This window comes from Paroedura picta, chromosome 1 (assembly GCF_049243985.1).
Source record: "Paroedura picta isolate Pp20150507F chromosome 1, Ppicta_v3.0, whole genome shotgun sequence".
NCBI lineage: Eukaryota > Metazoa > Chordata > Lepidosauria > Squamata > Gekkonidae > Paroedura > Paroedura picta.
This window is the reverse complement of record NC_135369.1, coordinates 87382330-87409249: the sequence shown is the minus strand read 5'-3', so window position 1 is coordinate 87409249 and position 26920 is coordinate 87382330. Positions and strand designations below refer to the sequence as shown.

General features: G+C 44.3%; 1 protein-coding gene across 1 annotated transcript; it reads left to right on the top strand.

The window, feature by feature from the left end:
- The first annotated feature begins 429 nt into the window (after positions 1–429).
- C1H1orf198 (chromosome 1 C1orf198 homolog) lies at positions 430–26361 on the top strand. The gene is made up of 4 exons (XM_077346516.1): positions 430–940; positions 11644–11694; positions 20723–21268; positions 23271–26361. The coding sequence occupies exons 1-4, from the start codon at positions 593–595 to the stop codon at positions 23325–23327; spliced, it is 1002 nt and encodes a 333-aa protein (XP_077202631.1). The 5' UTR covers positions 430–592; the 3' UTR covers positions 23328–26361.
- The last annotated feature ends 559 nt before the right edge of the window (positions 26362–26920 follow it).

Genomic DNA, 26920 nt, shown 5'->3' with positions numbered 1-26920 from the left:
TTGCTTTTCTAACGACGATGTTTCACAGCAAGGATCCGTACAAAGTGGTGCGTCAAAAACAGCGCTCCGTGCATCCCTCGTGGCCTGTAATCACCATGGCTTTGATCTCTGCTGCGTAAAAGTTGTTTTAGTCATCCGGCTGCGCGCGTCGCCTGTCAGTATATTCGACCGATGTATTCTGGACCAAAGTGGAGGTGGATACGGGGGGGGGGGGGGGGAGGCAGAATCTGCCACAGCCGCCCGTGCGGCCTGAATTGCTAGTGCAAGCCTAGCAGAGAAGCGTCGCGCTCCGACGTGCGTGTCTTGCCTTGCCTTGCCTGCTGCACACGCCTAAGCGTCCCCCGCGGCTTCCCCTGCCTGCGAAGGGGAGGAGAGCGAAACCGGCGGAAAGAAAGGGAGGCGGATCCGCGGCCGGAGGCGGGGCCCGAGGCTGAGGGGAGGCGGGGGGCGAGGCCGTGCTGCCAGCGCCAGAGCGAGCGGAAGGCGCGGCGGGTCGGGTCGGGCTGTGCCGTGCCGTGTTGTGCCCGTGGTCCCGCTCCCGTGAAGCCCGCCTCTGCCCGCAGAGCCGGCTCCTGCCTGGGCGCGGGCGGCCATGGCTTCCATGGCGGCGGCCATCGCCGCCTCCCGCACCGCCGTCATGACCGGCAACCGGCCGCTGGACGAGCGGGAGCGCAAGCGCTTCAGCTACTTCTCGTCGCTGAGCCCCATGGCTCGCAAGATCATGGCGGAGAAGGAGCGCATCCGCGAGCGCTACGGGCCCGAGTGGGATCGGCTGCCGCCCAGCCAGCAAGACGAGGTCATCGACAAGACCCTGGTGGAGCCGCACGTCCAGGCCCGGTACGCGGCGCACCGAGGGGCCGCTCGCAGCTCCCCGCCTCCCGCCTGCTACCCGAACCTGCGCCCCAACACCGGCCAGAAGGTGGTGCACTTCGGCGACGAGGTAAAGCCGCCCGGCCTCGCTCCCGGCACAGGCTCAGCCGCGGTTTCCCCTCACCTCTAGCCGGCCCAGACTGCTCAGGCGGGGGATCAGGCCGGATAGAAAGAGGGCTTTGTTGACGTCGAGGCGGGATTCACGCGAAGGGGTTATCGCTCTCCCTGCCAGCGCTTTAGTGCGAAGGGATTAGGGCATAGGCAGGTAGCATGCCCGGTGTTCTGCCACATTGGAATGGTGCAAGCGGCTCTCTCCCTGGGAGGGGCACCAATAAGGACTGATGGACGGCTTTCGGAATAAGGAGGAGGAGGGAGGGACCTCCTAGCAGACTTGACTCTTCCTATTCCTGGCTGTTGAAATTCAGGCGCCCTGCCAGGAACTGGCTCCTGCTCCTAGTGATTTAGGGCTTTGAATTCTACAGGTGCTGCGCCGAAACTAGGCGGACTTTCCAGTAGTCTGCAGTTGGAGATTATGGGCTGCAAAAACAATAACTGGCCCTGCTAATTGTTGATGCCACTTTTAGCTGTGGCATCTTTCTGGCATGCATTCCAGCTGTCGCTGCCACTGGCAATTAGTAGCGTCAAGACTCACGAAAGACACTATTGCTCCACTGTTAAAGAGAGGCTTTGACTGAGATCATAATAGGAGGCGTGGTGGAGGCAGCCAGGAAGCTGGCTGTCACTACCTGTTGTTCTTTGGGGGTGCTCCTCACTGAATTCAGTATGCATTTCGGGTCTCCTGGAGAATACAGAAAGGCGCCATGATAGAGTGTTGCATTCCAATGAAATAACATTTACAAGGAGAAAGCCGTGTATGCTCTCCTGAGCTTCCCTGGGTGGGATAAAAATGGGGCAGAGAGGCTGGTAGTGGACTTACTGGGGCCCAAGGATCAGTCTCAGCAATAAGATATGTAAAAGTAGACTGAGAAGATGACCTGTATATATTTATATAATATTTAAAACGGCCTTTTGCCTAAGGATTTTTTTTGGGGGGGGGGAGCAAAAGAAAAATGTGAGATGGCTTAGTCAAGAGTTTTTTAAAAGTGGGCCTTATGAGTTCAATTAACTAAATTCACACATTCATGAAGTCCCCTTAAAGTCCTGCCTAGGGGTACTTGGAGGTCCTTCGGTATGAAGAATGTACATGCACATCAATATGATACTGTTGTCATAACTGAGGGGGCATGTTTGTCCTGCCGATTCAAGAAATAACTGTATGTCACGGTGTGGTGTTTGAACTATGGTGTTTGCGTAGTTGAGGACAGGTATGTATGAAGTGGAACTGATTGCAGGGCAATTGTAACTGTGGTGAATTAGTTCTAAATATTTTCCAGTTCTGTTATCTTTGCTGATGGGATACATTGGGATTCCATATCATTAAGTGGCTGTTCTTTCCTTCCACTGTATGTCCATGTGCATAGGTTGTACGTAAGCCATTATCTTAGTTGCATAATTCATGTAGCTTTTAGGGTGCCACAGGACTCTGCCTCATTTGTCGCAATCATAGCTGAATACATTCTGAAAGAAATAAATAAACTCACCACAATGGAATGGCAAATATCAAATTAATTATACAAGTAGAACAGGTATACAGATATTCTTACAATTAGAAAGGGTATATAAAAGGTACACAATTAACAATCTTCTATTATAAATGAACAGTAACTCCCACTTTGTGGATACTCCCAACAGGACCCAGGAGCTCTTGGCACTTGAGAGACATGATGTCTTATTTGGTAGCCCATGTTTAAACCTTTTTTGGCTGAAGAGTACAGCCTTCTTATGACCTGTTTTTGGCCCTGACAACCAACAAAGGACTTGTGTTCCTTCTTCTACAGAAATTATAATCCACTTCCTATTAAAAGAACATTTTGGTCAGCTGTTTGCTCCCCGGCAGAAGCTGTTGCGAAACAGGCAGAGCTCCTGGGTCCTGTTGGGAGTATCCACAAAGCGGGAGTTACTGTTCATTTATATGCAATCTGGATTTTCAGATAGTTTGTTGGATAGGGAATTGGTTAGAGAACCGCACGCAAAGAGTTGTTGTCAATGGTGTTTCATCAGGCTGGAGGGAGGTGAGCAGCGGGGTACCTCAGGGCTCGGTGCTAGGCCTGGTACTTTTTAACATATTTATTAATGATCTAGATGAGGGGGTAGAGGGACTGCTCATCAAGTTTGCAGATGACACCAAATTGGGAGGACTGGCAAATCCTCCAGAAGATAGAGACAGAGTTCAGTGAGATCTGAACACAATGGAAAAATGGGCAAATGAGAACAAGATGCAGTTTAATAAAGATAAGTGTAAAGTTCTGCATCTGGGTCAGAAAAATGAAAAGCATGCCTACTGGATGGGGGATACGCTTCTAGGTTACACTGTGTGTGAACGAGACCTTGGAGTACTTGTGGATTGTAAGCTAAACATGAGCAGGCAGTGTGATGCAGCGGTAAAAAAGGCAAATGCCATTTTGGGCTGTATCAACAGGGGCATCACATCAAAATCACAAGATGTCATAGTCCCATTGTATACGGCACTGGTCAGACCACACCTGGAGTACTGTGTGCAGTTCTGGAGACCTCACTTCAAGAAGAACGTAGATAAAATTGAAAGGGTACAGAGGAGAGCGACGAGAATGATCTGGGGCCAAGGGACCAAGCCCTATGAAGATAGGTTGAGGGACTTGGGAATGTTCAGCCTGGAGAAAATGAGGTTGAGAGGGGACATGATAGCCCTCTTTCAGTGTTTGAAAGATTGTCACTTGGAGGAGGGCAGGATGCTGTTTCCGTTGGCTACAGAGGAGAGGACATGCAGTAATGGGTTTAAACTACAAATACAACGATATAGGCTAGATATCAGGGGAAAAATTTTCACAGTCAGAGTAGTTCAGCAGTGGAATAGGCTGCCTAAGGAGGTGGTGAGCTCCCCCTCACTGGCAGACTTCAAGCAAAGGTTGGATACACACTTTTCTTGGATGCTTTAGGATGCTTAGGGCTAATCCTGCGTTGAGCAGGGGGTTGGACTAGATGGTCTATATGGCCCCTTCCAACTCTATGATTCTGTGATTCTGTGAAGAATCCCAATAATCATTTGAAAAACCAATGGTTACGCATGTTGTATCTCTCACCTTCTCTCATGGCAGCTTGAGGATTTCTATTAAGCAGGGGAGTGTATTTAAATGCTCTTCTCCAGTGTTTGGGCCCTACCATAATACAGGCCCTAATTCATTCCTACTACCTTTTCTTTGAAAGGGTGATCCAATCACAGATTTTCTGTGACATGAACAGTCCTGCTTTTAATAGGGTATTTTTCTTAACATACAAATGTGTGCATGCAAAAGAAAACAACTATGAATCTGTCTGAACATTATGTTAGAAAACTACTGAGCCAGTTATACCTGGTGCGTGGCTGATGTTTTAATGGCAAATTTTGAAGAAAACATGACCACCGTGCCTCAGAAATGCAGACAGTAACTCAATCAGCCTAAAAGTTCAACCGAGAAATAACACAATTTATTAAAAAGAGCATGCTTGGTATTCATTAGTTTAGCAACAGATGGTAGGAAGTTATTGCTAAAATTAGATTTGAGGAAACATTTACATTTGACTCTAGGAATCTGGCAGCCTTTCCATGCTTCTTCAGGGAAGCCTGGCTGTATAGTATTATGAATATTCCAGTTTCTGATGTTTTAAAAAGACTTCCTCAAAAGGTTTTCTGCTTTTGCTCTTGAGCCAGGAAAAATGAGGGTGTGGAAAAAAGCAGTTTATTGGGGTGACATAGAAGTGTGCTTAGCTTTGGACATTCAGCTATTGATGGCTATTTGCTGCAGAGCTGTTGGGGGGAAAACATCTGGATTTCTACATCAATTATAAACACCAGTGTTCTTTCTTGTATGTAAGACAGTTGGAAGAGTGCCAAAGTACACTCTGAACACTAATTGATGTTGCAGCCGTCTTGTGATTGGGCTTCATTTCCATTCAGGGGATTGAAATAATGCATGTAAATCAGGCACTGTTCTGCTGAGCCCTGGCCTCATTGGCAACATACAAGTCAACCTAGCGGATAAGCACACAGATATAAACACGTTATTGCTTGTGGCATTGAGCATCACATGGGAGCCAGCTTGGTGTAGTGGTTAAGAGTGGCATCTCCTAATCTGGAGAGCTGGGTTTGATTCCTCAGTCCTCCACATGCAACCAGCTTTGTGACCATGGGCCAGTCACAGTTCTATCTGAGCTCTCTCAGCCACTCCTATCTCACAGGGTATCTGTTGCGGGGAGAGGAAGGGAAAGTGATCGTAAGCCGCTTTGAGACCCCTTTGGGTAGTGAAAAGTGGGCTACAGAAACCACCTTTTCTTCCTTTTTGAACTATAGCACTCTCACCTCACACACACAAACACCCAAACTATACAACAAAGGGTTTAGGGAAATCTTTTCTATCTCAAAAGATGCTTGTTGTGTAGCTGCTGTTCAGGACACCCCAGCTAAAAGCATGAAAGTCACTGAAAGAGCGCAAGAGCTTAATATTTGGAATAAAAACTACAATGTTTAACATAGCAGCAGCCACAGCAGAAAGCATCTCTCTGTAAAGACTGGATTAGTGACATATTTGACAGACTTATCAGTTTGCTGCACAGTATACATACTGTATTAGCACATACTGTATTAGCACTGTGCCTGGATCACAGTTCCCAAGGTGCAGTGTAATTGCAAGTTACAGCAAAACAGTCCTGGTGCAGACGTGGCAGTGTTTCAAACCAGAACTCTTGTAAAAAGAAAGCACTCCTGTTTTCTCAGAGTGTGCTGGGAAAGGAGGAGCCAATAACAGATGGAGATGAGAGGATCTTTTTGTTTTTCAATGATAGATTTTTAGTGTTCAGTAGCATAATTTGGGGTTGTTTTTTGGGGGGGAGGGGTTGCAAGGCATATCTAGACTTTAACCCAGATTTTCTCAACTACGGTTTCGTGAAACACTCGGGTTTCTTGACAGCCCTGCTTCCCAACCATATTCTGCACGATCGCACCACTTCTGGGCTTTCTCGAAGCCTGAAGAATGTTTCAGGGGTTTCTCTGTGGTTAAAAGGTTGAGAAAGGATGCTGTGACCCTTTATTATGGTACAGATATAATTTAAGTATCCTGTGGAAAATCTCTGCCCTCAAAGAATAAAGTTTTAAGGTAACTTCAGAGTATTGGATTCTATAAGTCACGGCATCATTGTGATACACTACAACATTGTAAATATGGCACTGCGATTCACGTGGACCTCTCTTTCTGATTCTGTAGGTGACAAGTGAATGTGCTTCTGCATTTGTAAGCATGGATAATTTGAAGTTTAAGATAATTAGAATTTAAATTCATTACCAGCTATAAGGGTATAAAATTGGGATCATGTAATGATTATGGGAAAAAAATGGGTAATAATGCTCAGCCTGAGTGTGGATTTTTCCATCCAAGGAAGGCTGCTTCTACGCTTAGAACAAAGTGGTCATCAGAGAGAAGGGAAGGCAGTTTTTTGCTAGCCCCCCCCCCCCCACTGGCAGCATTAGCAGAGTATTTTGAGCTGCTGGGGGAGGGAGGAAGTCCTGCAGCTGTGCTCTAAAGACATAAATCCTTTTCATGCACATAAGTTGGCAGTCTTTAACATAATTATGGACATATAAGTTCTGGATTCTGCTACAGCTGAAAGATGGCATTTAGAACCGTAATCACCATTCATGGTGCTGTCTCTGTTCCATTGTGCTGCCAGTAGATGTGGGAGATGTCTCTTCTCATCATCTGGCAGAACCAAGTTATGATTTCTGCTTTTACTAGTTCTATGATGGTATATATTTGCAGTGTTTTATAATAATTTACCTAATATCTTAACCCCCGCTCGTGGCGCTGCGGACTAAATAAAGCCGTAAGGGCTTGGGGGGAGGAGTTAGGGCGGGCTCTGTCCGGGATGAGGAAGGGTGCCGATTGGACCCTTCCTCCGGACAGACCATCGGAGGGGCCAATCGGCAGGCCCAAAGCGCCTGCCGATTGGCCTCTCCGATTCCCGTCCCGCAAGCGAAGCGCCTCCGACGCGTCAGGCCACCATTTCCCGCGTGCCGGCGACCTGCCGACTTGCTGGCCGCGAGAAAATGATCTAGCGCCCGCTGTATTGTAAGTACAGCGGGCTTGATTACTAGTTTAACATAATTGTGAATTTTGAACTTACTGAAAATTATAGATTCTGTGTTTCATTAGTCAGTTATACTTAGTCCGGCCATATAACTTTTATATAGTTGTAGCTGTTTAATTAAGAGTTTTAATCCTTTACAAGCTGCCCTGAACCTCTGGGAATGGGTGGGTATAAACGTAATTGATGATGATCATGTCTTATATAGTCTGGAATTTTGGCTATTATTTTTACCACCCGTAAGAGCCACCTCCCTGGTCTTCTGGCTAGGACTACCTTTTTAATATTTGTGCCTGTGTATCAGCAGCACAAGCTCTCCAACAGTACAGTCTTGGGCTTCAGTCTAAGTAACCGTCCTAGGCAAGTTACTTCACAACCAGCAACTATTAATTGCTGCTGCTGAGACGGCCCATTCGGCTACTTTCCTGGAAAGAAGGTAGGGACATTCAGAGAAGATTGCAAAGTGGTAGCCATTAGTCTGTTTTACCAAATTAAAACCAAAGTCCAGTCACCTATTAAAGACATCGTAGGCACCTAAAATGACATAAAAGCCCTCTTATTTAGTTATGTGTGGAAATCAAACTGAGAGCCATTCTTAGGGGCAGGTATAAGGAAGGGAGGAAAATATAGAGGGTTAGTTCTGTCATGGGACTTTCTAGTGTAGATCCACTCTGTGTGTGTGTGTGGGGAGGGAGAAATCAAGAGATATGGATCCAGTCATAAAACTTCATAGAGTGACTTTGTTATATGACGGAAACAGAATTGGCAGTTAGCGCTTGGAGGTCTGGACATTATCATAGCAATAGAATTATCAGTGTAATTGAAGTAAGAGGGATGCCATTTCAGGAAGGCGGTGGCACTGTGGCAGTTAGGTGGTTTTGGAAATCATCCTTTGAAGAAATGAGAGGTGGCACAAATATACATGAAGAGCAGCTTACCGATTACAATAGATTTTATGGCTGGGCAAGAAATCCCTGGGGTGAATTTAAAATTTATTTTAAACATTTCTAGGATGCTTTCCCTTTACACTGTGGGCTTGGAACTGTTTGCAAGAATGTGCTAGACTAAATCCTCAAACCTTCTTTCTCCTTCCGACAACTGATAGCACTTTAAGACCAGCATAAAGCTCTACAGAATAAAACACTACAAGCTCTCCTGAACACAGACCAGGCCCTAGCAGTCCTTGCAGGAGTGCCCACTGGAAAAGCTGTAGAGCATGCCACTTTAGAGCCTTGTTAAGGGAAGGGACAGTGTAGAGGAGCTGGGGAGTTCTCGATCCTGATGAGAGAGCTCATTTGACCAAATGCTGAACACAGGGTGAGAGTTAGAACTTGGATTACATTGCCATCTTGAATGTTTAGGTATTAAGGGGTTTTAAGGGTATCATTTTTTATTGTTTTATTGTAAACCGCCACAAGACTATGGTAAGCAGCAGTATAGAGAGTCAGTTTGGTGTAGTGGTTAGGAGTGCGGACTTCTAATCTGGCATGCCAGGTTCGATTCTGCGCTCCCCCACATGCAACCAGCTGGGTGACCTTGGGCTCGCCATGGCACTGATAAAACTGTTCTGATCGAGCAGTGATATCAGGGCTCTCTCAGCCACACCCACCCCACAGGGTGTCTGTTGTGGGGAGAGGAATGGGAAGGTGACTGTAAGCCGCTTTGAGCCTCCTTTGGGTAGGGAAAAGCGGCATATAAGAACCAACTCTTCTTCTTTTCCTTCTATATAACTTTAAATATAAATAAATAAAGCAAGCAGGCTTGTAGGCTTTTAAAGGGAGAGGCAGTCTTCTGGTGGGTGGGTTTCAAACCTTGAAGAGCCTTTACAATAAGTATTAAAACTTTATTGGGAACCAAGAAAGTATTCTAAGTGCAGGTGTAATATGGCAGAAATATGGTGCCTTAGGTGGAAAGTTACCCACTGTATTTTGAAGTGTCTAAGTTTTCTAGAGCAACCCCATTCTGAGAACTCATTTTGAATAGAAAGGTGGCATGTAAATGTCTAAAATAAATATTGCAATAATCTGGTTGATGTTGTCATGACATGGATCCATGTGGCTAGATTAGCCACGTCTCCTGTTGGCAGGATTTTTGGTTTATGTGCTTGACTGTTGGTGAAAACTCAGTGGGAGTACAGTATCAAACTTGCTGGTGTACGCTCCTTTATCACATGCTAGCTCATCCATAATACATCAGATTGCCATGTGTGTCCCCCCTAATTATGCATCAATTATTTCAGATTTCTGGGCACCGGCATATGAGAACCAACTCTTCTTCTTCTTTACAAAAATGATAGGTATTCTTGTTCAGTCTTAGTATTGAGTTTGGTGCTGTGCATAGAAAAATATGTGCCTGCTCACATGGAAGGCAAAGCTTGCCCAAGAAGTAGTAAGGGCTGATTACAAGATGACTAATGTGATATTCATGTAGAGTTCGCCTATACATGTGTTTGCCAATGTCTTGGAAAGAACTCACGTGCACTGTTGAATGTAAAGATCACAAACTGCCTGAGAAGTACATGTGCTCTGGTTGGGAAATCATGATAAGTTAGTACACACTTCAATTTCCTCATGAGTAACACCAAATACTTGCATAATTGTCATGCATAATGATGACTGCTGATTTTTCCAAACTGTTTGTAGTGATATCTGTGTAGGCATGACTGGGCATGTATATTAGAGCCCCATAGCCAACAAAAAAAGGGGGCTGGTGTACACAGTTTCAAATCTTGCCTCTCCTGCCTAACCAAATTCTTTCTTCAAGGTTTTCCTAAGATGCCTAATAAAGCAGCTATATAAGAAGTCTTCAGTTGCCAATAAAGAGATCTTTTGTGTGGATTTGGGTAACAGAGCAGTTATTCGGTGCTGACAGTCAGATCTCTGCTATGTCATTCACTGTCAGGAAAGAAAGATGCCAGTGTCTCTGCCATTTTAAATAAATAATAATAATACAATTTTATTTTTAGACTGCCCTTCCAATGTTGCTCAGGGTGGTAACAATATTCGTAAAACATTATACAATATGTTAAAACAGCAATTCATCTAAAACCCAACTAATTTTCCAGACAGAGGGGCTTAAGATTCAGATGCCTTTTTCTACATCCTTAATGTCTGTTGTGCTTAGAGGCAGCCTTATGTAGCTGATGCTTTACAGCTGGCTGCTGAGGTCAGTTCTGTGACTGGATTCTTGTTTGTGGATGGCATTTTTGTCATGAGTTCAAATGTTCAGAAATTTGCAGAGAGGGAGAGAGAGACTCTTCCCCTTAAATATGCAGCAGGCCACTTAGGAGAAGTGCTGTGTTTCTTACATGTTTGGAAGTAAAAGATCTATTTTGATTACTTGAGCCTCCCAAAGCATATATTCTAAATTACACTTAAATGTTTGCTGGAATATTTAAAACATGGCTATTTCTGTATGCCTGGCCCCTGAACGGATGCATAAGACTGCTAGTCATCTCTGTGTGCTGCTGGCTTTACCAGTAAATCGACGCCTGTGGTCCTGCCTGGCCTCCGACATAACCAGAAACATCCTTGCCAGGGATTCATTCACTCATTGCTCCTGTTACACTATAGCAGCTATTTGCAACTGAATTGTGTTTTCCCCTCCATAAAATCCAGTTGCAAATAATTAGTGTAGTGAAATGATACAACAGCATCCAAAAACATGTGGATGCAGCCATGCTTCCTTCAAGTATGGAGTAAGTAAAGTTGGAATGCATCAACTTTTAATATTCATATGCAGAGTGAAATCCCATATGATGTTGAGTATATGATAGTATCACACAAAACAGAAAACTATATATTAGATATTAGATATTGTTGTTGTTGTTGTTGTTGTTATTATTCATTTGATTTATATTCCCACCCCTCAGCATCTTGAGACGGCTAACAAACATAGTTAAAATACAGCTTAATATACATTAAGAACACTATAAAACCATAGATCAATATAAAACATAACAGTCCATAAAAATAGGATTAATAAGCCTCAAATTACTGAATGGCAACGGTCATAATCAGACCAGTCCTTCTCAGAGGGATTCCCGGTATAATAGTGCAAGCTAGGGGAGTATGTGTAGGGGGAGGCCCATGATTTCTTTATTGTATCTGTGCTGTCCTCAGCTGAAGGCTTAGCAGAAGAGCTCTGTTTTGCAGGCCCTGCACAACTGCTGTAGCTCTGACAGGGCTCTGAACTCACTTGGGGGCTCATTCCATCAAGCTTGGGCCAGGGCTGAAAAGGCCCTGGACCTGGTTGAGGCAAGACACATTTTGGGGGGCTTGGGAATGCCAATGCCAGCAGGTTGACTGAGTGTAATGCCATATGGGGGACATATTCAGAGAGGTGGTCCCTAAGATATCATTTTATTCTAAAGGAGATAACTATATAAAACTCGTATGATTCGGGGATTCCATTGTACATCAGTTGGGGATCCATTTGTTGAAGTGGAACGAGAGCTGCTCTTTTCCAAATGGTTGCATTTATGTTACATCTCTGAATGTTTCTGTGTTCAGAAGTGTACATGTGCATCCTAACTTTTGCATAATTTCTATTTCATTTCAGGATATTACCTGGCAGGATGAACACTCAGCTCCTTTCTCCTGGGAAACCAAGGTAATTTTGCAATCAAACTTATGGCTCTTTGATGTTATTTCCCCTTGTGATTTTTAATGAGTTTAATTAATTGAAAGATTTCCATCATTTATACCAAAGCCAGATGATGCCACTATTGAGGATCCACAGTAGAGGGCAACTCTTTCTTGCCCAAGATTGGAATAATGTCTGAGATCACTAAGCACAGCTTCTTACAATACTGTATCAATTATGTAGATATTGACTTCTCAAAGGTGACGCTTAAGAGTGGCCGGCTCTTGGTTCTGGGCAGTGGTACCTTGTGCTATTGTGTGCAATATGAGCAGGATAGACTCCAGCAGAAAGACAGCTAGCTAACCAGGTTTTAGAAAAATGCATGGTAACTTCAATTTCAACTGGTGTAGCATGGAGGCTAAGAGCCAGCTTGGTGTAGTGGTTAGGAGTGTGGACTTCTAATTTGGCAAGCAAGGTTTGATTCCCTGCTCCTCCTCCCCACATGCAGCCAGCTGGGTGACCTTGGGCTCAGCACAGCACTGATAAAGCTGTTCTTACTGAGCAGTAATATCAGGGCTCTCTCAGCTTCACCTAACTCACAGGGTGTCTGTTGTGGGGAGAGGAAAGGGAAGGCGACTGTAAGCGGCTTTGAGCCTCCTGGTAGAGACAAAGTGGGGTATAAGAACCAACTCTTCTTCAGCATGACAGTGGTTCAGATTTCACTTCAGCCACGAACCGTAGCCAAACCTCAGTCCTGTCAAACTCTGGGGAAAGTTGTGCCTTAGATCCTCCGGTGAGGCAAAGAGCAGGTCTCTTGAGTGCCACTGTTCCAAGTGCCCCTGGAAGGTACAGAATTCCTAAGCGCCTTTTTGGTCATTTACAGGTTGGCCGTGCTGCACATTTGCAACATTGCTGTACCTTAGAGCGGGGGTCGTCAACCCCTGGTCCCCTGCCCGCTACCGGGCCGCGAAGGCCTTGTTAATGGGCCGCCACGCCTGCCTCTACCCTCCCCTTGCAGTGAGAAGCTCACCAGGCTGCAAGAGAAGCAGCCGCCAAAGCGGCCACTTCGCTCACGGCCCAGCTAGCTTTTTGCTGTGAGAGGGGGGGAAAGAGGCAGGCGCGGCTGCCGGCACGCCGACGGGCACAAACGTGCATGTGCGGACCTGCCGCGCATGCACATTAGCGCCCTCTGGTGGTGAAAACGCGTGTGCGTGGCAGCTCTGCGTATGCGCGTTTTCACCATCCCATGTGCGGTGCCCGGGCCGCTGGCTCTTCTCCACCCCCGGAGGCGGTCCTCAACCGAAAAAAGGTTGGGGACCGCTACCTTAGAGGGCTCTTCTCAGAACTTGAATGAACAAACATAACAAATAGTGCTGGTTCTTCCATGAAAAGGCTGACTTGAGGTAATAAGTACCCAAAGCCGAGGGCCTTTTCCTGTTCGTGGGAGAAGAAAATGTGTTTTGTATAAAGTCGTCATCATTTTTCTGAATCAGCTCCTTCTGTAATGTAGTTTGGACTCCTTCATTTCCCTTGGAGCATTGCATATAAAGATCTGATGGTTTAATGGAAAGAAAAATAATACAGAGAGCTGAATGAAGGTTTCTTTTTTGCTGTCCCTCCTACAGCGTTTTCTTTCTACATGGTTTATAAATAATGTTGATGGGAGGCCCAAGTTTGCCAGCAAATAAAGACAAGCTTATTTCTAGGGATTTAGTTCTGGAACAAGTCAGTGCCTGGATGGAAAAGATGTTTGAGCTCCTGTATGCCTCTGCTAGGTAGATGGTCAGCCTGGATGAAAGTGGGTGTTTTCCTGATTCAGCAGAGTAAGAGGCAGGTGTAGTTTCTCTTCCTCTCCCAAGCCTGTTGTCAGTTCATCTCCTCTGTCTAGGTAGGACTTCAGGAGGGCTCTTGGGGAGGGCAGAAATGAATGAAGAAGAGGAAGAACTGCTACTGGTGGTGCTGTTTTTTTGTATCCTGCTTTTCACTACCCAAAAGAGTCTCAAAGTGGCTTACAATGGCCTACCCTTATTCTCCCCACAACAGGCACCCTGTGAGATAAGTGAGGCTGAGGGATTTCAGAGAGAACTGTGACTAGCCCACAGTCTCTCAGTTGGCTGCATGTGGAAGAGGAGTGGTGAATCATACCCAGCTCTCCAGATTAGAAGCTGCTTCTGGTATCTACTACACCAAGCTTGCTCTCTTTGAGAGGAAAGCTGTGAGAGAAAAGGTTGGGGTGCACCCCCTGGGGGTCAGAGCTCTCGCCTGTCTCAGGATGAAGAAAACCAAAATGCCAGGCATTGTAGTGCCCCTTGGCAGGTATTCTGCTTTTATTTAGGGGTTCCTATACAGAGCCTCTTGTGGCGCAGAGTGGTAAGGCAGCCGTCTGAAAGCTCTGCCCATGAGGCTGGGAGTTCAATCCCAGCAGCCGGCTCAAGGTTGACTCAGCCTTCCATCCTTCCGAGGTCGGTAAAATGAGTACCCAGCTTGCTGGGGGGTAAACGGTAATGACTGGGGAAGGCACTGGCAAACCACCCTGTATTGAGTCTGCCATGAAAACGCTAGAGGGCGTCACCCCAAGGGTCAGACATGACTCGGTGCTTGCACAGGGGATACCTTTACCTTTACCTATACAGAAGCGGGGGCACAGGCAATCTTCCCCAACCATCAGTCCTGGAGAGTGCAAACACTGTCCCAGTTGCCAAGTCCTGACCTAGGCTCTTCGTTCCAGGCAAGGCTGTCTTTCCCTTTTCCGCCATTTGTGTCTGTCACCCCGGTGGTGGTTCTTGTTCTCTTTGCACTCTCTCACTTTTACTTGTTGTTCTCCTCCTCTCCTTCACTCCTTCTCTCACTCACCACCCTGTGGCTGTCTCCCATCTTCCCTTTTTATTGTTGTTGTTGTTGTTGCTATTGTTGTTATTAAATTGTTGCCCACCACTCCTGGAACCAGCTCATGGCGGGTTACAAATGTCCAGTAAAACCCCAATAAAACCCCATTAAAACAGACAGCAATAAAAACAGAACGACATGGCAGTAAAACTTCCCCAACCTCCTCTCCCTAAAACTCTAAGGGAAAATAAAGAGGGTCTCCTATCAATCCAGCTCCTCCTTCTGAGGTTACTTTAACTCCACCTCCCGCTTTGGCCTCTTTGCCACTCGGCTCCACCCCAGCTACCAGCCAGGCTCCTTGGACAGGCCAAGCACAGTGTTTTCTGGGGTCAGCACTGCCACATCTGGAGACCCACACCTGGCAGTCCTGCTCCCTGGCTGCTCCTCTCTTGTTCCAGCCTGGCCATGCTTGGTAGTGCTGTGGGAGGTAGACCAGCCCTGCTTTCTGCTCGGCCTGTCCTAGTCCCGCCACCGCCTCCTGAATGCTGGGGAATGGGGAAAAGGGTCAGCCATGGACAGGCCCTGTGGCTGGAGAACTGGCCCCAGCAGCCATGCTGACTGGCTGGGCTGCTCCTGTCCCAGTGCCACCTCCTACCTGCTGGGAACTGTGTAGGCTAGGCTTGTGGGCTAGGCTTGTTGCATTCCTGAATGCAAAACGTTTCAGTGCTAGTATCATAATAAAGTAGGTTTAGGGAAGGTACAGGAAAAATATCAGGAAAGTGCTGGGTGGAAACTGGCAAAGACTGCACATTATCATCCAGGCTGGATCAAAACACTAGTGTGGAAGTGACCAAAGTCAGAAGTGGCTTCTTGTTTATTTTCAGTGCTACTTTTCCCTTTCTGTTTTGTCTGAAGAGCCAGCAGCTTGATTTGTCCTCAGAAAGATTTCTTTTTTGGGGATCTTTTTATAAAAAAATGAAGGGTTCTCTGCTGACTTAGTGTTTTCATAGCTCTACTCATACCTCAGTGGTTGTGTAATAGTCTGGAACATAATGTTCTTGGTCAATTCTAATCCCGTCAGTCAAAAAGGTCCTTATTTTCTGTCACTGAAGTGAGCTGGTTTTTGGCTTCTTGATATATTGGCTTATTTATAGATTACTTACATGCATGCATGCATGCATGCATACATACATACATACATACATACATACATACATACAAGCTAATATATCAAGAAGCCAAAGACCAGTTCACTTCAGTGACAGAAAATAAGGACCTTTGACGATGAGATTTGAATTGACCGAGAACATTATGTGTGTGTGTATATATCTATAATGTATGTATGTATATGTATATTTGTATGACTAATTGCCATTCTACAAGTTTTATTTCAGCATCGTACAGGTTTGTTCTTTTTCTGCTTTGTTTGGGAGTTGCCAAGACAAACAGCTTGCTTTGGCTGGGCATGCTATGTATTTAATGAAATACCACACATTCTTCCTGAGTGAATAAGATGTAAAAATAACTGCAGTTCTTGTGGTCTTCTCCATTTTTAGTACAGGCTTAGTGAGTTTGATGCATTGTGATGAGAAGGACAGCCTTGGGATTTTTACATTCTTCTGGTTCCCTTTGCCACCACTGGAGCCTTGGGCAGCCCAGATGGAGCCCGTTGCTAAGGGCCTCAGTGGCAGAGCTATGGTGCAGCTTTCAAGGGCTCCCTTCTAGCCTTAGTGCTAATGGCCATTTCTCAGGCTAGAAGAGAGATGGAGGGTGATGCCCTAGCATGAGGACAAGACCGAGAATTGGGGTAGTATGCAAGAATATAACTGGCATTGGTAGAGATTAGAGGCAGAAAGAACACAATACAAACAGACAGAAAAACATTTATTATTGAACACCAAGAAAACTGGAACTTTTCAACATACTGGAAAAACTTTTTAAAAGGTTTTATGGAATTGAAGTTTAGAACAGTTGACCAATAGAAGGATGTGCATTCATTTTTTTCTTGAAGCATTAATTCAAAAGGAGTGGGTTACATGTTTCCCTTTCCGAAGGATGAATTTTCTAGCAATTGATGAAATTTCATGTGACAAAAAGTGTATTTCATTGGTTCAGTTACCCAGTATCCCCCATAAACCCTTTGGACTCCCCTTCTCACATTTTTCAGTCTGTAGCCCCCTTAAAACACGGCAGGGTCTCCCGAGGAGCCAAATGGCCCCGTTAGGAATAGATTTCTGTCGCAAAAAATGCCTTTTTTCATGTTGAGGCTTTGAAATGAAAATGTGGAAGGCATGACCCACAGAAAATTAACTGCCCTGAACTCACATTTGACTCTGTTCTTTTGTACTCCATTCCTCACTTTAGGCTTAAATTAGGGGAAAGCTACAGCATCGTGACTAAGATGGAGTCAAATTTGACTTCTACCTCTGTCATGAAATTGCTCAGTAGTCTTAGGAAAGCCTGTTCCTTCACAGTCAGCCGTCTCCCCTCCCCATCTCATCTGCAGTATGGTGTTGATGGTACTGACCTTGGCTGTGGCATGCAGCTTTATCTTTCTGGAAGGAATGTAAAAGAGATAAAAGCTGTTTGCATCACAGAGATTAGGCTAAAACTATTTTGGTAGCTGCTGCTGTGTTGTCTGTACAGTGTTCAGAGAATATTACAAAAATGTGTAAAATGCGAGAGGATGGAATTTTACTGTTAATAGAAACAAATATTTTGAAGAAAGCCAGAAGATTTTAATTATAATTCAGGTTTAAGTGACGTAACATTCGTAGTATATCTCTGGTCTAGTTATCTACATAAAGTGTTTCCTGGCTTGCAGAAACTCACTGCATGGACGGTATTCTTTGGGCTAGGTATTCAAACAGAAGAACCTTTACAAGCCAGATTTATCCAACAAGCCATGCATCACCTCCCCTACCCATATGCATAGCAAGAAATTGGATATGCAGTTTGTGTCAGACACAATGACTTTCAGACATCCTAGTCTGACTGAATATATTCTGCAGGCGCAATCCTCCATTTGTTTCTGTAAGCATTTCACTGACAGAGTTCATTGTATGCTAAATTAACCTCATTGCCTTGCTGCAGGATTTCCCCCTTCTCTAAAGCTGTAGCTAATTCCAATCAGATGTCCCATAGAATGCTGGCTTAACGCTAGAGACATGCTGATGTCATTTACGGCGGAGGACTTGGATGAGATGCTACTAGACTAGATTACAAAGTTCTCAGAGAGACAGGACCTAGTAGTCCTAGGAGATTTCCATTAATTAGATATCTGTTGGAAGATCAGCTCTGCCAAAAATGAAAAGTCCAATAAATTCTTGACCTGTCTTGCTGACAACTTCATTTCCCAGAAAGTGGAAGGGGCAATCAGGAGTTTTGCTATTTTAGACTTGATTCTCACCATTAGGGAAGAACTGGTTGACAAGGTAAAAGTTGTGGGCGCACCTGGTAGTAGTGACAATATGATTTTGAACTTTATGTTCTTGGGGAAGAGAAAAGCTGTATGTAGTTACACATTCAGGCTGAGGCCCATAGGCAAGTTCTTTTGCCTCACCATCATTATATTTAAATCACATTTTGGCTTTTGCATTATGATATTATTATGCTTGAATTATACAACTAGTAGTCCAAACCTTCTGGAATACTCAATAGGGACACTGCCTGCAGTACACTAGTCCACCATAGTAGCAGCCCCAGATCCTATGACCCCACAAAGTCAATACCTACTTTTGCTGGAGGAGAACTTTTAGGAACAGGTAAGCCACCGAGGGATAAGTTTTACTTGCCTGTGCTCCTTGCAGCTTGTTAGTCCAACAGAACCTGTCTAGCAAGCTTACAGAGATGGAAGTCCAAGAAGGTTGGGAGTTTCTCAAAAGTGAAATACCGAAGGCACAATCACAGACAATTCCCTTCAGAAGGAAAACTGGGAGGAACCAAAAGAAACCAGGATGGCTCAATAAACAGTTTCCAAAAGAATCTGAGTAATAAAAAAGACTCATCAAGGAAATGGGAGAGTGTTAGAAGAAATTCTAAAAATTCTAAAAACAACAACAAAAAGGGGATCTTTAGTGATATTCAAGGTAAGAAAAAGAATAGGGACATTGTAGAACCATTATGGGGGCAAGAAAGTGATTTGTAACATGTGATGAAGAGTGGGCTGAACTGCTCAATTCCTACATCTCCTCAGTCTTCACTTGCAAGACGAATTGTGCTCAACGTGGCAAGATCATTTCATGTGATGAGGGATGGGAGTTGCCTAGGATCATTGTAGGGGTAGTCCATAAACACCGTATCTCAGAAATTGCATTTTATGAATTTAGGCAGATTGTGAGGAAGGAATGTGCCAGTGTTTGTCTCTTGTGGCCCTTATATATACAGGGAATTGCTAACTGCCATTGTGAGATGGTTTTCTTCCAGACCAGGTTGGATTCTGGATCACTTAGGCATGCATTGTGCAGGGGGTTGGACTAGATGACCCTGGAGACCCCTTCCAACTCTGTGATTCTATGATTCATTTCCAGGTGAGCTGGAAGTGACATCAGTGTATTAGTCCCCACCTGCCCAGCCGAAGAGCAGCAGTGGACAAGCTGATAGGGGACTCCTGTACCCAGCAGGAACATGAGAACCCTAAATTGTTGGTGGAATTTTGGATCTCCCATTAAAAAGCATTCATATCACCTCCTTGCATGTTACATGCAGAATAGTTCAGGTCTGATGGGAAGGAAATAAAACACACTCTAATAGAAACCCAAGTGGGTGGAAAAAGGAAATAAAACACAAATAAAGTAGCTGCCCAAGTGGGGAGTACACAGTTTAACTTTGTTTATATTCCTGTTCTTTCTTGGTTGCTTGTTCCCTTTCCTACCCACCCCCAAATCCCCATCAAGGCAAGAAATAAAACAGAGAGTGTCTTGATCTCTTTGTGGTGCACCTCTGTTGACTACTGGATGGGAGAAGAAATGCTTGGACAGGAAGTACAGTATTTTACATCCTGTCCCTCTCTCTCCAGCAGCCAACTGGATGCTGAACAAGCAAGTCAAGCACTTCTCTGCTTTATTGCTCAAGGATATTATGGACCAAAGCCACCTTGCCCCCCTCCCCATCTATGCAGATCAGCTACAGAAACTGCATCAAACTGAGAATGATTTAGCTTTCTCTGTGCCCAAAATGGCACCATTCCTACCTGTACAATAGAGCAGGGGTAGTCAACCTGTAGTCCTCCAGATGTCCATGGACTACAATTCCCATGAGCCTCATGGGAATTGTAGTCCATGGACATCTGGAGGACCACAGGTTGACTACCCCTGCATTAGAGCATGTATAAACTATGACATAGAATGGCAATTAAACTGAGAGAAAAAGAATTAAGTAGAGTTATTGGTTTTACCACTTTGAAACTGGATAAACAAGATTTTTTGCATTCTTTGGGGTGATTCATATAGCCACACACCAGGCCGCTTTTAGTAGCAACAGTAATAACTCAGTATTTACAAAGCACCAGTCTTTAAAAAAACAAAAGTACCTGGCAGCAATCATCTTTGCTCGTAAAACAAGTGCTGCCCCTTTAAGCAACTTGGTGTGCAGCTCTTCCTCCTGCTCTCTGGGAAAAGGGGGGGGGGATTCAATCTGGTGAACCTTTCTCACGTCACCCCTTCCCTGCTTACCCCCATCATACTGCAAAATGTAGTCCTGAATCTAAATGTTTAAAAAGATGATGCCTTTGATCTTAGGACTTTACATATCAGTGGCATGAATCTTCTCAAGGTGTTTTACATTTAATTTTTTTAATTGCAAGATTTAGGATGGACAGAATTGCAATACCACCACGATGACTTACTTGTTCTGATGGAATGTAGGTTGATGTTCAGATTTGCTTGAGCCCCGAATTGCACAGTTTGCCCTCAAGACTTGCAGAATGACTGAGGCCCCCCAAAGCAATTGCATGGCAAATCTACATACATTACAAACAATTTTTGTAGGTTGTATAATTCCTTTTTTCTGGGCACAGATGTTGTTTATATTAAAACATCCAAACTGTGTGCCAATTATACAACCCTACCCTGGCTGTTATGCCACAAGCCTTGGTTCTGAATAACTCCGATACTATCCGTGAAATGTGCTATCTCTGGAAATCCCACAAAGCCCCCTCCTTTGATATGTTCTAATTACTTTGTCCATGTGAAAAGATTTGAAGTTCCTTTGTTTTTTACTCCCCCCACAGAGTCAGATGGAGTTCAGTATTGCTTCTCTGTCGATACAAGAACCAGGTGGAGTGTCATCACAGAATGAACAGAAACAGCCTGTCAAAACGGCTCCAGGCCCTCAGATTCCGAAACCTTCACAAGGTGGTAAAACCGTAATCTCCGATGGGTTTATACCTGCCAGGAAAGAGGATGAGGCCTCCTTCTGGAAGATAAATGCTGAACGCTCCAAGTTTGAAGGAGAACAGTCTGAATTCTGTTCCCTGACTCCTAGCCAAATCAAATCCATGGAGAAAGGAGAGAAGACCCTCCAGCCTTATTACAGGCAAGAATCTGGTCCAAAAGAGGCCTCTAAAGCAGAGAAGCCGACTGCAACAAAACCTGAAAAATTGATTGCGCCCTTTCTCGCTCCTACATCGATGGAATGGGAGAAACCTCCACCTGGCCAGCCTACTGTGAGCACCACTCAGGCCCTTCCTGAACCAGTGGAAAAACTGACATCTCCTGAGATGAGAAGCGAAGATTCTGATAGCGGCTTCCTTTCAGACTTGCAGACACTTGGTCAGGTAAAGGCCAGTGTTTTCTCCCTTGCCTAATATATGAGTGCTCTGCCACCTTTCCCCCTCCCCCTTGAAGTTATGCAAGAAGATTAGGTGCTCTGTGGAATGCTAAACCCTAACTGAGCTTCTTTCCCCTTGATTTGGAGATCGAAGAAATAACTTGGCTAATGTACCATCATTTTCTAAATGGGGTGTTTTTTTAATATTGTTGCCTAGCATCCTCTTTGTTTTAATTCATTTTAATTAATGGAAGCTGCCTGAAAGCGGAGGCTTAGATGTGGGGCTCTGAGAGAGCCAGCTTGGTGTAGTAGGTAGGAGTGCGGACTTCTAATCTGGCGAGCCGGGTTTGATTCCTCGCTCCCCCACATGCAACCAGCTGGGTGACCTTGGGCTCACCACAGCACTGAGAAAGCTATTTTGACTGAGCAGTGATATCAGGGCTCTCTCAGCCTCACCCATCTCACAGTGTGTCCGTTGTGGCGAAAGGGAAGGTGACTGTAAGCCACTTTGAGACTCCTTCGGGGAGAGAAAAGTAGCATATAAGAACCAACTATTCTTCTTCTCTGCATGTATGGGGGTGTGCATAGGCAGAACTCTGTGCCTGCCTGTGTGCCAACCATGCATGTACATCTGATGCACAAAGTGGTGAAGATTCACTCAGTATGGGATTACATTGTGTGTATAAATGGCAGTTCATCTGGATGCCCATTGCAAGTAAAGATTTCCAGTAGGGGATTGGTTAGAAAAGCTTTTTTCATAAATCAGAAGTTTCTCCTTCCTGGCCTCATGTTGTCTCGAGCCAGGCCATTGGGTAAGAAAATGGCTTTTGGGATGCCAGAGTGCTGCAGTTGGTGGCAGCATGGCAGTGAGTGCTGTGGTCCACAGATGGCAACCAGTAGGAATGTCACTGGAGGATGTCACTGGAAATCATCTGGTACAGCCATCTTGCTGAAGTTAAGCAGACCTGAGGGCCAAACAAGAGGTGTTTGTTTCTAAAGAGGTGGGTCTGGGTTCTCTACAGCCACACAGCAGCTGTGACAGAAGACGCTGAAAAAATAAGAGGAGCTCCTGTTTGGGCTTATCACACCACTGTGGGGAGAGGAAGAACTCCAGTCTTCTCTTGCGTGAGCTGTTTTCCTATGTTAAACCAGCTCTGGGAGAGGAGATTTCCCCACATGGAGCAGCAAGTATGCAGATGCCCCCCCCCCTTTCCATGTGCTGTTTCAGTGCAGAAAAATGGCTGAGAGGGAAGGCAAGAGCCCTTCCTTCTGCCTGTTGTTATTGTGAGCACAAATGGGTTCTCCTTTGTTTTATTTAAAAGCCCTCTCATACAGCTACTGTGTGGCTACAGGGAGCCTAAGTTGTATACAAGGAACCTGAACCCATCTCTTTAAGTACATCTAATTTGGCCCTGAGTCTGGAGACCTGCTTGGAATCCTCTGTAAGCCATCCTGAGGATCCTTAGGATATACCATAAGTATAATAAACAAATGTGTTAGGAACAGAAAGAGTAAATCTCAATTTCCTCCTTCGTGGACTTTATATGCTAACTTCTAACATCAGAGTTGAACTCTTGGTTGTCCCATTGATGATATGTGTTGAGAAGAGCTGCCGCTGGGGCTCATTGTGTTTGTGTGCCCAGGGGTACGTTGTGCCCTTCCAAGGATCCCTGCGGTTTATGGACCCTCTTGACAGACAAATAGCTAGGAAGAATTTCTTAATCTGGATTTATTCTCAAGGTAGGAATAGGTATGGCTAGTCATATCAAAAACTAAGCTCAGAAGGAAGATGGGAAAGAAAGGAAGACTGCAAGGGCATAATTGACCTGGGAAATCTCCCAGACATTTTGTACAAGAGTATGGTCATGTTGCCATTGGTTCTCCTGTACGTTCACCCAGTGGGAAAGACGTCTTGCCATGATTCTGTTGCATTATATAGATTTCTAGTTTTGTTGTATTCTAATGTCCCTCTCTCTATGTCTATAACAATTTACTTTGTCTCTTTGCAGAACAATACAAGTAATGTTATCTTGAAGACAGGATTTGATTTTCTAGACAACTGGTAAAGAAGAACCGAATGACTTCTGTTTGGAGAGAGATGAAAGGAGCATCTTTCTCCCTCTATCCTTTGTTTTTGTTACTGGCTTTTGTGTGTTCTTTAAAAACAAATTATAATTTTCCAGCTCTTTTAAATGTCACCTTTGTATTAATACTTTTTGTAAACTCAAGATGGATATTTGTATTTTGAAATGGTCCCGTATTAGTGTGGGGTGTTTTTTTTTAATTATCATTTTTACAATCCTGCAAAATGATTAGCCATTATGAGGATGGACAGGAGTTGTTTCCTAATCATTGCCTATGTATTAAGGACACAGAGGGGCATCTGGCTTAGAAGAGATGCTGAAATCTCCTGAGGTGCCCATTTGCATATTGCTGGTAGTGAAAACACTAACTGGCTGCACCATGAATTACAAAGAAGACAAAAAGTGTTATAAAGGATAATAAATGATTGAAGCACAACATTCAAAATACCAAAACTCGTCATGCCTCTTTGAAATGAATCATAAAGAAAGTAAAGCTGCAGTTTTTTAAAAGAAAATATTTTTGTATTATTACGCTAAGTTTGGCTTATTTCTGTTGCAGCTGATTTGTCTGGGATGTTTGGTGGGGGAATATTTTTGAAATGGGAAGACTTTGCCAAAAGGGGATATTCAAAGCAGTACTGTAGCTGTACTTGAATAATTCACTGAAACTAAAGCCAGGGTTGGGGGTCAAGGCAGAAAATAAAGACATACAGTCATTTATAGGCTAAAATTGCTTGATAAAATTAACTTTTGTGGAGAACAGTAGCTCAAGTGATGATTGTACCAATCTATAGGGGTGTAGATAACCCCCTGTTACTACATCAGTGAACTTTATTTACATTGATGAAGTATTATGGGAATGCTTTCTAAAAACTTCTTAAATAAAAAGTGGTTTCTTTTCAGGACAGGATTATATAATCCCTGAGCCGCAAGGGGAGGGCGGTTTATAAATATAAGAAATTAAATAGATAACTTCTGGTGCTACTTCCTTTCATGGGACTAGAACTTCTAGGTGTCTCATAGCCTACCTGATGTGGGGGGCTTCAGGGGGGCTTACTGCTTTTTTAACAGGTGAGAGTATTAAACATAGTGTTGCCCACTTGCATTTTGAGTTGGTCCAGTTCACCATACCACTTCAGGATTCTGCCACCTAAGTTTGCCTCCTGTGCAGGCTGGGCCTCACTCTTGCCTAGTGTTAAAACGCATGAATAGAAATTTGTGTTGGTCGGATTGCCATTTAAGATGTGCATTGTGGAATCTATCCTGCCTCTGCTCTGTCCTCATTATCTTTAAGCCTTAATTCCTGGTAGCACACAAATGGGGATCCATTCAATCCAATACTAGACTGACCCTCTCTTTAACCTCATGAACTGGATTTTCAGACTATTGGTCCAATACAGACCCTTGAATCCTTACAAAGCCCCAGCATCCTCAGACTGGTTTGCATACTCTTAGGACAAAAAAGCCAAATTTACACTTTTTCTTGGTATTTTAGTTGTCCTGTGTCATTCCAGTGTCAGTTACTACCGGCCTTCTCCAGATAGGCTATGCTGAGCTTGTTGAAAGCCACTGGAGGGGGCGAAAGATCAGTAAGCATAGTGTGCCTGTTTTTGCTCTTGTGCTGGTTTATGTTCTTACTCTCCTCCTCCCTCTCACCTCTGTAGGGCTTAATGCAGGCCCAGTGAGGGGATTTTCTATCAGGAAGCCAGTGTATGGGGACAGAAGGTTACTAGACACAGCTTCCCAACATCACAGTCCAATCTATACTGAGGGTTCTGCCTACAGCTACATCCCAAGTCATAAGATGCAGTTGTACATCAGATAGGTTGGATGCTTTGCTGTGAGGCCAGTGTGTGTTGTGTGTCTCCTCTGCATATTTTACATGTTGCCCTAGCACTGTGGTCTCTTGCAGTACTGGTGCCATGCAAGTATGAATTGACTCCTGGGTACCAAGCAGCTACCATTTTGATTAGGCAAATGTTGTTGATAGCATCCTATCATTTCTGGAACCATTTGAGTTAAATTACTCATTCAAAACAGAGACAAACTAAAGCAATGCCTGCTGTAATTCAAGAAGATGTCCAAAGTTCTGATGGCCACTGATGAACGCCTTGTTGGCTACCGAAGATAGTTTTTGCTGATCACATTAATATAAAAGACATTCATACTTTTTAAGCTATTTTGCATTTTTAAAAGCAACTATCTAAGAAACAAACGCTGGAGCACAAGTCTTACAAATATAATTATATTTCTGATTTGCACTTGGGGGGGGGGGCATTTGAAAGAGAGTCTTTGCAATCTTGTTTCAGTGGAATGATGTAAAGTGTGAATTTTCCAGCTCAGGTTCCAAGTTTCCTTAGCTGAAAAATTAAATTAATAGCTTCAATTTTAATGAACAGTGTAACTTTCCATCCTGCTTAGCTCATAAGGGGACCTTGGCTTAGTTTCAGGCACTTGGTTTTTCATGCAGAAGGTCCCAGCTTCAATTCCTGGCATCTCCCGTTAAAGGAACTTGGGTAGAAGATGCTGTAAATGGCTGCTCTCTGCCTGAGATTCTGGAGAAGTCCTGCCATTCAGAACACACAATACTAAGCAGGGTGGACCATTGCTCTGACTTTGTGTAAGGTAGCTTTTTATGCTTTCCTGTGAGAAACTGCCCTTGGACCATTCTGTGCTGTACAAATTGAAACAAGCAGGTTTTATATCCCCAGTTTGTCTCCTGGATACATTAAGGTACAATATTTTTGCTCTACTATTGCACAACTCCCATTAATTTCACGGAGACTATTTCACGGAGACTGTGTTGGTGGGTTGTACCCAATAAAATTAGCCATCAGTGTATGCCGCAGAACCAATACTTATCCCCTTCAGACTTCCTTTATTGGGCTTTGAAGCCTAAATCTGATGTTTCTCCTTTTGTTAGATATGTTCCAATTGACGTTCATGCTCAAAATTGTAAGTGGTCACATTTTATATCAAATAATTACTTCTTAATAAAGTTACTTGATGTAGACCAGTTTTGCCTTCTTTGTCTTAGACATGGTTGCCATGTTGACTCTTCATTTAATCAGTTAATCTTTGTAAAAATTGGCTTTCAGTAGGATCTCAAGACACGGGTATATATCCTTAGGACTGCAACCTCGGTGCATCCTGACATATTTGGGTAATTCTGATGGAATTGTAGGAAAGAGAAAAGTAGGTGCCTCCTACTATACTATCCTCTCTCACTTTACAAAATAAGTCAAGACCAATTTTTCTCACACTTTAAAAGATAACATGGACTATTGCTACCAAATGTGGCAAATGAGGTGGCCCAGGTAAACTTCTCGGTGTGAACAGGATTCAGGTCAAGACTCAAGCTGAAGGAAGGTTGAGCTTAGCATGAGCTTAGAAAAGAAAATGAGGGCTGTAAGAAGATAGACTGATCCAAGACAATGCATTGAAGAGAGCCAGAGTTGGAGGCAAGCAGTCGGAGCAATACTTCAGTACACCCCAGCACATAGTGCTACATAGCACATCAGTAGCAGTATCTGATTCTGGCAGCCACCTAGTAGTTACTTCCATCGAACGGAGAA

Bases quoted from the DNA above. Each gene is read 5' to 3' on its own strand.
- C1H1orf198 (XM_077346516.1), top strand. From the start codon at position 593: ATGGCTTCCATGGCGGCGGCCATCGCCGCCTCCCGCACCGCCGTCATG. The intron at 941-11,643 runs GTAAAGCCGCCC...ATTTCATTTCAG, and splicing joins TGGTGCACTTCGGCGACGAG to GATATTACCTGGCAGGATGA. The intron at 11,695-20,722 runs GTAATTTTGCAA...CTCCCCCCACAG, and splicing joins CTTTCTCCTGGGAAACCAAG to AGTCAGATGGAGTTCAGTAT.